The 12,527-nt window shown below is 45.5% G+C and overlaps 1 protein-coding gene across 7 annotated transcripts in view; it reads left to right on the forward strand.

Annotated features, from left to right (window-relative positions):
- The window catches only part of LOC135899594 (uncharacterized), a 226,049-nt gene that overhangs the window by 168,105 nt on the left and 45,417 nt on the right, over positions 1-12,527 (forward strand). For all 7 annotated transcript variants that reach the window (XM_070537565.1, XM_070537564.1, XM_070537566.1 and 4 more), the window contains one exon: positions 10,041-10,178. In XM_070537565.1, the coding sequence (XP_070393666.1) occupies positions 10,041-10,178 (138 nt within the window). The remainder of the gene's footprint in view (positions 1-10,040; positions 10,179-12,527) is intronic.

Below are 12,527 nucleotides of genomic sequence, written 5' to 3' on the forward strand. Positions count from 1 at the left end.
AAAAATAAGTTCAGTTCGCACATTCTATAGTTTTCAATGAGAACCGTTTATCTTAAAAAGTGCACTAGCGCTTTTAAAGCTGTTCGAGGCGACGTCGGCTGGGACGAGGGTACGAGAATTCTGGCTTCCGTAAGGGGACGGTTGTCAACCTAGGGAAGGCGACCGACCGACCAACCAACCGACCGACCCCAGAAAGTGAGCCAAGTACATTAGCATTAGCATGATTAACATTAGAATGCTAATGGCATTAATATATCGCAATGTAAAATCGTTGTGCCAAATTGTGTAAATCGGTGTGCAATGCAAAATTTCCCCCACATTCTCCAATACCGCCACGCTATGAATCAGCGTCTTCTTGCTATATCTTGTTCCTTACACTTAGTTTCCAAGTCATTTGCGCAAACGTTTCGTAGTCGCAGGCCTAGTAAAACCAAATATAAGCGGAGTTCATCGAGTCGAATTACTGGGGGCTCCCCTAGAAGCGGCTCTCAATAAAGATGACAGCCCCGCCGAGGCGTTTGCGGAGTACCCGGCTCATCAAGCACGCAGTGCCGCGTAACATTGTGGTAGAATATCGAGTTTCGGCCGCTCGACCACAACCCGTGCTTCATTAGCGCGCAGGAATGGTCTGCTGCACATGGCTGGCAGCTATAAAGAAAAGTTATAAGCAAAACCTAATTGCTTGTGATACGCAAAAAAAGAAGAAATTGAAAAGTGATTATGAAAGGCTACAGTTTTCTGAGCCAACGAGATGTAATAGCGGTAGCCGAGGGGAAGCGACGTTCCTTTTTTTTTCTGCGTCTTTTTTTGTATATGCGTTTACATAACTGATCCGAAACGCGTTAATATTGTTTACAATGTGGCGGCACTGCGCTGCGATGCATTGTCACTGCATATTCAGTGTCATAGACTCTGAGAAATATGTAGGTTTATCATAAGCACACGAGGAATCAGGGCGTACACGCAAAAAAATTGGTCTTATTATACTGTCGCGCAATGAGTTCCAGTGACTGTGATTCCAACCTCGACGCTACTGCGAAGCACGCTCAAAGTTGCGAGTCCCAATGCCTCGTCGCAAATGACGAGGTACATAGCATGCTCCCTCTGTTCTGCCACAAGCAATACAAGATAACAATAATACATCATGGCACACTGGTCTAAAATATCTTCATGTGTCATAAATGCAAGTGGTAAATTGTAACCTCCTTCGTATCGGAAAGAATTTTTCAGAAGTCTTTGTGTCCGCACGCAATATCTAGCCGGTCATTCAGTTATCTTCGGAATGCCAATTGCAGTCAAAAAAAGGAATTCAAGCGAACAAATACTTTCACATAACATCTCGTTCAATCCTTGCCTCGAACAAGAACAACCGGATATTTTTTAAACGAATAGTGCTACACGTAAGCTTACTGTAGATTGTTAGGTAAAAAAACAAGTACTCCGCTGCGAAGTCCACGATCTTGCTCCTGATCAGCAAGGAGAATCTCCCTCTAGTTCAATGGCTGTATGACGTACACCTAATTTCTCCTGACGATAATAAAATAGTTCCGTAATGTATTCGTCGCGATGGTGCATATTTAAGCTTGTTTGTGTGGCATAATTCGCCGTACAAAAACAAAAACACATAACGTACAGGAACAGAAGATAATACTTTTTGCAAGTCAGAACTGTGTGTGTCGCCCTTTCTGAATTAATTCGGCAGTTTTGCGGGTCAAAACCACGATTTGATTATGAGGCAGGCCATAGTAGGGGCTTCGGGATTACTTTTGACCACCAGGGGATCTTTAACGTGCCCCCAATGCATGATGTACGGGACACGGGCGTTTTCCCATTTCGCCTCCATCGAAATGCGGCCGCCGCGGCTGGGATCTGATCCCTCGACCTCGTGCTTAGCAGCGCAACACCAAATCCACTAAGCCGCCACCGCGGGTGTCGTCTCTTCCATCTGCTCGTTTTAAAAACTAAATGTTCTCCATGCTGTGCAGCGAAGTATTCTCCAGATGCTTTGTATATTAAGGAAAAAAAATTAGAAAACCAACCCTGAGCCACAACACTCCCGTCTTCTTGTAGCTATGTTCTTACACGCTACGCCAGCCACCGAGTTCCCAACGAATAACTGCAATATAAATGAAGCGAATGATGGAGCAGATAAAAACAATTTGACGAAATTAAAAAAAAATTAGTACGTCAAATAACTCCGTTCAAGCTACCATACGTTCTTGGCAGGCTGCTCAGTACAAATAACAGTGCTATTCGTCTCATAGTCTTAGTGTACTCCACGTCTTCATCACTAAGTGTTAATGCCCCAGCATTGTACATTGTGTTCTTACGATGAAGTATTTTGCGCCTAGTTATCCGGCGAGCTGCTATAGAAAGCTTGAACCTGAGCCGACGCCACTAGCAACTCAATCTCACCCAGCCGCGTGTTAGCTATGCAAAGTAGTATCGGCGCAATTGCTGCGTTGACTTAAACATTTACGTTACAATTACTTCTAAGCTTCAGAGGGCACTTATCAGTTGCATAATTCGCGCTCTACTGCCTTGAATTGAAAACTGGAAATATAAATGGTTTTATCTGAGATGTATTCACATATATATATGAATATTGTAACCTCCCTGCAACGGGCCCTCAAACGAGGGTTAACAGTATGGCTAAATAAATAAAATGCTGACTAAGTCCCCGCAGGTTCAGTATTGCACTATGCGCTTTAGCTGGTTTGCCCCCTTGCAGCGGCTGCCCTGTGCTCCCACCATCTAGTAACCACGAAAAGAGCAAGATAAGCGTGTGTGGGCGTAGAATTAATTAAACACTACCGACCAGCTGCTCTCGCTAAGTACCATGCAAGATGAACCACACTATCGCGATAGCGTCTTCTCTAAATTAGACTCCTGGGATTAAAAATTACCCAGCGCATTCACAAAGCAGCGCATCCGTTTCACGTTGGGATATTTGAGGCCATGTGCGTTTAAAACAGTTCTCTAAACTTCCCGAGACTTGCCCTCTGCTCTGGGGAGATATGAGTTCCCGCTAAGGGGCTCAGTCAACACGTCTTCTACGGAAGTAGGGACCAGGGGCTTAACGCTGTTAAGGCAACAAATATGTGTTATGGGGAATAAAGTTCTTAGGGGAGCTCTTTAACATTATCTCACTTGCCTGGAAGAGGCGTAATGAATGCTTTCTGTTTTGCCTCGCTGGCGTCCCGACTTTGGGCAACATCAGCGACCATGGCCTTAATTTTGACTCAGCCTCAGAAGAGTGCTTTTCTAGAGATTTGAGAAGTCGGCACGTTTCGCACGGAGGTCCCATGGAGTCTTGCGTGCCGTGTGAAATCCCTTGAACAAACACAACAAGCGCTCTGAACGGCGATGGAAATCTTGTCTTTAGTCGACAGTGTAATCTTCTCGAAGCATGCGACTGCCGTTACCTCACATAAGTCCGATTTCAAAAGTAAATGCTCACAAAAGCTGGAGCACGTTGTATTGCAGGAAAAGAGTCTTATAAAACAGTATATTGCTATGAAAGTCGCAGCTGGCCAATGCCGTCCTATATTTTGGCTGTTTCTTCGGGTTGTAAAGGAAATATACGGCATATAGAGACTTCGGGAAGTCATGATAGCTCAAATAAAACAGACTCAGGAAAGACGAAGCCGGACACCACGAGCGTTATTCTCACAACTGATTTATTGATCTCAAGGAAGACCAGAAGAAAGTGATCAATAAAATGCGCATTCGCACAGGCTCTTCACGGCAAGGTCATAGAATTGAAACCCCATCTCGCTTCCAAATAGACAAACAGAGGCATCGCTAACAATATCCATGCCTCATGTCCTGATATGAAAGGCTACTAAAAGTTTCTCGTGCAGTAGTTTCTTTACTCCTTTCCAGAATCTTAATCTAACGAAACCGAGGTTCGCAATTGCAAGCCATAAAATGAGCAGCCTGCATTTATTCGCAATTGAAAATAGGTGCTCCCGGACTCGGTTATTACGGCGCCGTCCAGTTTTATATATATATATATATATATATATATATATATATATATATATATATATATATATATATATATATATATATATATATATATATATATATATATATATATATATGTATATATATATATATATATGCCGTCTCACATGACAGCGGTATCGCATAAACAATGCCAGCTGCATGGTTCACGCAAATCTTAGCCTGCTTCTTTTTGTTTTCCGTTAAAATTCGTAGACACACGCCAGTAAACAAACGACAAACGTATTCCACAGCCACGAAAAGAGATATGACCTATGTTTCTTTCTTGTTTTTCAATGGCTTCGAGGACCTTAAGCGAACTGACGCGGAAGCTTGGCTGCGGTCAACGTCTCGTGAATCTGCGTTGCTCCTGTGGGAATCGAAACATTTTCACTCTATCGCTTCTACGTTCGTCACCCCTAATAGTTATTAAAGCTACGTCTACCACCTGGTGCCATGGTGCGAACGGACCTTGTTGTGCTGTCTGTTCCTTCGCACCACCTTTAGCGACTCTTATGTGACTTCTTGATTGCAATTTCCTACCACCACACGTTCGAAGAATCCAACTGTCAGGAGACGTTGACAAAACACTTTCTTTGTAGCTGCCTGCGTTATAGTGGCGAGAAACAAGTTATGTGTGCTGTCTTTGATAGATTGCAAAATCATCCACTATCAGAATAGAAAGTTCTAGGGCAACGCTCCAAACCTATAATTCCACGCAGAATGCTCCAGTTCCCGATGCTGTTTAATCTCGTCTTGATAGCACTGTCCAAAAAATTAAATCACATGGAGTCCCTGAATCATGCAATCTGCGCACACGATATTACTATCTGGGTCTTTGATGGTAGCGACGGATAATAGAACAATGACTCCCGACTGAAATGAACACAGTAGAGGAACACCTCATAGGAACAGGCCTCACACGCTCTGCAGAGAATACCGAACTTCTCTTATACCGTCCCACACTGAAGGGTAGGTCTCCTAAAGGATACGACAGAAACTAGGCTCATGAGGAAATCAAGCTACAAACCAAGAACGGGCGGAATATCCCAATAGTCAACCAGCTCAAAGTGCTAGGTCTAGTAATCGAGAACGGAGGTACAAAGGGAGAAGCCGTAAAGAAGTTAGACACAAAGGTAACAAACACAATGAAGTTAATCAAACAAATGACTAACAAGCACCAGAGTATGAAGGGAGAAAGTATCATCCGGCTGATACAATGATTCGTAATCAGTCAGATCACATACATAGCAGCGTTCCACAATTGATTGGCAGCTGAAAAGACCAAAATTAACAACCTGACAAAAAAAGACCTACAAACCAGCACTAGAGATACCCATCAGTACGATCACGAACCCTTTGCTAAAGTTAGGACTCCACAATACGCTGAACGAACTCATAAAAGCACACTAACAACTCAGGCGAAACGACTAACCAAAACCAAAAGGGGATGGCATATAGTACGCAAGCAAGGAATCAATGACCACAATCCATTCGGAGAAAAGAGGACGATAACGAGAGAAATTTGAGACAAACTCCGGGTACCAAATATACCCAAGAGTGACAGAAAACTGAGCTAGTTGGTAACGATTCATAATGCAAAAAACGTAAGGCGTACCGAGACAGACAAAAGAAGTGGACAACACGAACGCCAACTATCACCTGATGGAAGCACTGAGATGAAAAAAGAGAGAAGATACAAAACTGATCTGCGCATGCTCCGGAATGATAGCACCACGTGTCAATCGGGTACACGTGCCATTCTACGTGAGAGATAACTGTTAACGCAATTGATCTCTTCCTTATGTAAGGTAATCAAAGGCTGACTCACGCACGCACTTCCACCATTATTGATATGTCATGCCTTGACCATAAGACGCGTATCTTCAATCCTTTGCCTGTGCAATATCGCGCATACTTCTAAATTAGGTTTGCAGTTACAATCTTGGCGGTATTGGCAATGTAAGGAAAGATTAGAAGGCGATCCACCGGTTAACGACCTTTTATGTTCTATTAGCCTCTGATTGATACACCGCCCGGTTTGCCCTACGTGGAAATGGCCACTGCTAAAGGGAACTTTATATGCCGCACCCATATATGACAGTCAGTAAAATTGTTGTTCTTGATTTGCTTCATTGGGCAAATATCTGTTCTTTTTTGCCTTTCCCTTGTTCCTTTCTCCTCTGCACGGCAGCGCTTAATTTACCTAACTCTTTTGTAGCAGTGACAAAAACAGTAACACCGTATGTACTTGCAATAAGTGAGCAATTTAAGCTTAATGGAGGAGGAATAATGTTTACCAAGGAATTTCCTCTGGGACGCCTAATATTATTTCTAGACATTTTTTTGGTCTTAGAACAAAATCACGTGTGTTGGCAGTACTCCCCTAGGTCTTCGCAGTCGTTGTTAAACTTTCAATCCAAGCACTCCAGAGTAGTAAAGAACGGAATTGCCATGTCGTACCTTAAGTCTTCTCTCACCAGATCGTGCATTCACAAAATTAGCGCCAGTTTTAATGCACAGGTCCGGCGCCTATTAGAAGCAGGTTATCCTAGCGTGGCAGTGGCCACTGTGGCTGAACGCCCAAAGAAGTCGATTTCGAGGGGGAATGGACGTTATTACAGAAAGCAGTAATAGAAGAAAATAGTAGTGGCTATTTCCTACATTCATTCAATATCACACAGGCTCAAAAAAGTTGCACGTAAATATGATTTTAATGTTGTTTTCACTGCTCTCAATAAGCTAGGTAAGATAAGCGCTGCCGTGAAGAGGAATAAATAGCAGGTGAAAAGCAAAAAAAGAACAGATATTTGTCCAGTGAAGCACATCAAGAACAACAATTTTACTGACTGTCGTACGGGTGTGGTATATAAAGTTCTCTTTAGCTGTAGCCACTTCCACGTAGGTCAAACCGGGCGGTGTATCAATCAGAGGCTAATAACATAAAAGATCGTTAACCAGTGTATAGCCTGCTAATCTTTCCTTACATTGCCAAAACTGCCAAGATTGCAACTGCTCACCTAATTTAGATGAATGCGTGATATTGTACAGTCATATGAATGAAGACATGCGTCTTATGGCCGTGGCATGGCATATCAATAATGGTGGAAGTGCGTGCGTGAGTCAGCATTCGATTACGTTACATAAGGAAGAGATCAATTGCATTAACAGTTATCTGTCACGTAGACCGGCAAGTGTACCCGATTGACACGTGGTGCTTCCATTCCAGAGCATGCGCAGAAGAGCTTTGTGTCTTCTTTCTTTTTTCGGCTCTGTGCCTCCTTCAGTTGATGGTCGCCGTTCGCGTTGTCTACTTCTCTTGAGTCCGTGTCTGCATGCCTTACCCGATATTTATATTCCCCAGAACATGCATCCAGGTTATAACGGGGTAGAGCAGAGAAAATGATCCGAAGCTATGGGTCAGATGAAAGAGCAACCTCTGTAGACGCGACTGAATACCCAGACGGAAATAGCTACGTGGCAGTAGTCGTAGATCACACCCAAAGACTTCTTTCAAGCGTGTCAGTTAATACCAAACTTCCTGAGACAGCAGATGAGGTAGCCATTGCACTAGCATTGGTCTCCCCGAATGCTGAATACATCTTTGGCGATTCTCAAGCGGCCATTACACATTTATGCAAAAGGTAGGATCTTTCCTGAGGTGTGGCACATCATCAGAGTCAACGAAGCAAAATTATTCAATGCAGAGAAGAAGGGCAGGCGATTGCTCTGGTTCCCAGCGCACACAACACCAGGCATACCCGCAATCAACCCCAACAAGGTAGCACACCGCGAAGCTCTAGGTCTTACTCGCCGAGCTGAGTAAAGAGTGACTTTCATCGGTCAGGAGAAGCGCAGGAGGAGATCTGGAGAGGACAAGACAGATTAACAAGATTTAGCGATATTACCAAATTCTATTAAAATCGGAGGCAAATATCCCCACCGCCTCACACTAAACTGAACAGAGCTGAGTCCGTTATTTGGCGGCGAGTCCCCATGCAACTAAAAACATCCTACCTTGATATATACGAGAGCGATATGTGCAAGCTATGCAAATCTACAAGAGCCACCTTCAACACATGTTGTGGAGATGTAAAATATAACAAGATAAAATGGCAGTCTCCCCGGAAAATCTATCGGCGTGTTGGTCGGCCGCGCTACTCAGCTCAGAACTCCAAGGCCAACTTTGGGCCGTCCAGTGAACTATGGAGGCCGTACGGGAGGAGCAGCTCCCAGTGGCCATCTAGGCGGCCCCAGGCCCGGGCCTCCCAATTGTCGGGTTCCAAATAAAGTTATCTCGCTCGCTCGCTTTTTCACATGTGTACATGCCCCCTACTGCTCCTGCCGTTTTCATTTGCTTTTCTTTTCATTTCATTTCATTACCAGAAAGGCCACAAAAGGGTAATAAAGCTCACAAACTGTAATAAAGCTCACAAACTGTAATAAAGCTCGTGGAACAGTGCTAGAGATATTATGCGGTGACGAAGTGCTAGATACAGTAGTGATGATTCTGCTTTTAAGGGTGATACACTGGTATGATACGAACAGGATGAATGAATAAATCGGGCTGCTCGACACAGCACTGCATCGAGTGTATTTATAAGGAACACCCGATGTGGGCTCCGGATGGCTGCGGCGTACTCAAGTTTTGACCTCATAATGGATTTGTAAGTCATCAACTTTAGGTGCCATTTCTGATCATTTCTTTTCTGTTCATTTTTAACTGCCACCGAGAAGTCCGAAAGTCTCAACTGTCAGCATAACTTTTTGGGCGCCGGCATAACAGGTTAACATCCCTTTAAGAACCAGCCCAATCCCAGTCACTGCGTCTTCTTCCTACCGCCACCAGTTATTTCACACATGCTTCATGTCATCATCTTAAAACTTTCAAAATTTTCCCGGCGCATTATTACTAGGCCACTCAGGCGATACCTTCAACTCATGAACCTTCGGTTGCTCCCGGATTGACTAGCTTACCGGAGCATTATTCTAGATCTACAACTGCACAATGCCTACAACAGTTACGCATTCTTTCTGGTTCTCTCAAAGCTTTCCATCTACTCCCTCTCCGAACAACCCGCTTTTTTTTTGTTCCTGTCTTCTTCCCCTTTTCCTGCTCTCTTCTCTTAATCTTCCAGCCCCGTCATTCCCGCCACAATGCTTAGAAATGCCAAATGACCGTACTCTTTCATTTTTAGTCTCTTCCTTTACAGTGAGCCGCCGCCAACAACGACAGCACGTGAAGTCACACTACTTATCATCCAATATCTAATTAAACTGCCGATCATGATAAGGCCGCCTTTGACAAAGATAAGCACAACAATTCAAACGTTTTCTAGCCTTTCTGAGGCACTTTATTCCTGTTTATGCAGTTTACTGTACGACAGAGCAATCAGAATGGTGTTTATTTCTGCAATTTTTTCCTATGTCGGCGTAAGCGTAAACTGTTGTGTCTGGAGGTCCCTCAGAGCGGGGGATGCCCCACCAGTGACGCGCAGCTGTCACAGTTGATGTTGACACCTCATCATTCACTTCAAGGCAGCTCACTTGAAGACAGCAACGTCTCCTCTCCAGACCACGTCACGAAGAGGCCACTGATCGATGACAGGGTCATCGTCAAGATCTCCCAGGCAAACGTGTCGACGGCAGATTCAGTTTGCCACACATTTGCCTCCTATCGTGCCACGTTGGGGACAGGTGCACCACGTTGGAGACTCGAGCAGCACATTGAAGACAGGCGCAGCATGTTGGAGACCCGAGCAGCACGTTGAAGACACGAGCAGCACGTTGGAGACTAGTGAGGGGCGATAGAGGTGGTGAACGATTCTGCGTTTGTGATTGGCAAGTGAATTCCCTCAACGAGTGAAAGATGGAAGAAAAGGGCTTAGAAAGCGGATCCAGACGACTGTGAAAATAGGAGACGCTCGGACATGCAAAGACACTAGCATGTAGTGTGCTCCAACAGTTCGAGCCGCGTTGACAAACTGAACCATATATTTTTTATATATAATCCTTTTTTTCCTTCTCTTCAGCGTCGCTCGGAACCCTTCTTTTTCCCGACATCTGGCGTGGCGCCATCCATGGAACCTTCGTTGACCACACGGACCCCCGACTTTCACAACAGTGCCTGGCACCTTATGGGATCGGATGGTGTTGGCTACATCCGTGTGGTGAGTGCTACGTGTTTGCTTCTCTTTTCGCCAGACTCATTAGCGTAGGCAGTCGGTAATGATTTTCATTTTTATTAGGGATATTGTCTCGTAGACCAAAAACCGAGTGACTCGCGGGCTAAATTACTAGTGTGGAGGAAACACGGTGTGCATGGTGAGCACAGAGAAGTTAAAGATCAAGGAACTCCTCAAAAGTCGGGAGCATTTTGGCATTTCGGTTGCCGCTGCGAAAGGAAAAAGGCAAAAATTAGAGCTTACGCAGAATGAGGAGAGGAGTTGGGAGGAGGCCGGTGAGGCAGAAATATTATTTCGTAAGGAAGGCGCGCTGAGAAATTCTGCAATCTACTGATGGTAGCGATAGGGACGGGCTAGCTAGTGCCGAATGGTTGCTCTTCATGTCTCCAGGACTCTCTCTAGTACAAGAAAGCAGATGCTAGGAGAGTATGGGTGTTTTCTGGTGGGCACTGTTTTGGAAATCCACGTTCTTCAAATGAGGAATTTCAGTTTTAAGGAAGGGTGAATTTTGAAGGCATGCGAATTCGCTATGGAGAAATTCGAAGTGCAGGACTTCTTTCTGATTGGCGAGGAGTTGGGTATTTCGCCGGCTCAACAAAATTGAAAGCAGCACTTTTCGACATCATGAAGTCAGAAGAAGTGACGGTCGAGGCTTGGGAAAGTATTGTTGAAATAAAATGAAAGGAAGAAGAGTGCCAGAGGCGCGAGTGTGAAGCAGTAGAGAGGCGAGAGAGGCCTGAGCATGAAGCAGAAATCCTCGAGCGTGAAGAAGCAGAAAGGCGCTAACGAGAAGAGGAGGAGTAGGAGAGGCGCGAGCAGGAGGCAGCGCAACGGCACGCTCTTGGGATGGCAGAGTTTGAGTGTAAAAGTCAAATAGTTAGATGGTAGTCAGCGCGAAGCGAGCTCCGCACTTTCGAGGCAGACGAGGGTATAGTTCATTTTCTCGTCACGTTTTAAATTTAATATGAGAAAAAGGGGGTGAGCCCGGACTTGTCGACCGAGAGATTACCAGCGCTAATCCCGTTAAGCATCGCTAAGTGCTTCGTGAACTGCTTGTCCGAGCAGACAGCGCGAGACTACGATAGGGCTAAGAAGGCTTTCTTCACACACTTCGGTCTGGAATTTCGAGCCGACTTCGAAGGCCAAAAAGAGAGAATGGCGAAATTCTCCGAGGATAGCTGCTTGCGCCGAAGGCTCCGCAGTACGCCGCGACAACCACGGAGAAGCGACAAAATGCGATATGGTGCCGGTAAGCAAAAGGGTAACAAGTCGTTCCGTAGGAATTTTAAACCCGAGGCTTCAAATTCCTCTGGCACCCATCACGAGAAAAAGGGTGGCGCACCTCAAGCAAAGCAAGTTGGTTATGGCTCTTCGAATAGGTCGGAGCAAGCGCTGGTGGAGCAAGGAGAACCCTTCTCCTATCTGGAAACTTTCAGCGCAAGAACACGGGAGGAGACTCGGAGACTGATAGCCGTATTCCCTATTGAGCAGTGGTCAGAGCACCATGGAGAGATTCCCAAGGCAGGTGCACGCAGTGGTGAGTCAAACGTGTTAGTAGCTAGAAGTGAGGAGAAGGCAGTAGAGAGCCGCGGTTTTTCCGCACAAGAAACGGAAGACCCGTTAGGCCAAATATGTATGGAGCCGGCAAGTTTGGTCGGCCTGCCGGAAAAGGTCACCTATGGCCTCTCGGATAAGTCACGACAGACGGTGAAGAAAAGGCATAGGCCCAAGAGGAGAACGGCGGACGTGGTTGAGGCGAGCAGAATCAAACGTGCCAAGCGCCAAGGCGACAGAGGCAAATGCGCTAAAATCAGGATCCAACCGAGGACTGAAAAATTGAAGGACGGCAAATCCCAAGCTTGACGTATACGTGACGTATACGTCGCGAAAAGGAGAGTTTCGCGAAGATTCAGGCGTAGTAACCGTCGCCTAACCGGATTACGGACGTCTCGTTGCGAGCGACAAAGGGAAGCGTCCTGCAGGTTCCTAAAGAGCTGGTTACTCGCGAGGACAAAGAAAGGCAACTGCCTGGCACATAAGGGGACAATGGGGGACACGGGTCTGTGAATATACCCCTCTGCTAATACTTCACACGGCACCATCCAAGGAATCTTTGTTGGCCGCATGGACTCCCGACTTTCACAATCCTCTTGGGGCCCCTTCAACGACGGGCACCGTGTTGCAGTTCATTTTGCACGCGACTGTCCATCAGGCTTTACGTAAGCTGCGCTTCCCTATACTGTTTCTATCCTCTTATTCCTCCCCCTCCTGCAAGTTAATCAACCAGAGCCACCGCTGGTTAAGATTTTATGCATCATTTCACTCTCTCTCTCG

This window comes from Dermacentor albipictus, chromosome 4, assembly GCF_038994185.2.
Source record: "Dermacentor albipictus isolate Rhodes 1998 colony chromosome 4, USDA_Dalb.pri_finalv2, whole genome shotgun sequence".
Classification (NCBI taxonomy): domain Eukaryota; kingdom Metazoa; phylum Arthropoda; class Arachnida; order Ixodida; family Ixodidae; genus Dermacentor; species Dermacentor albipictus.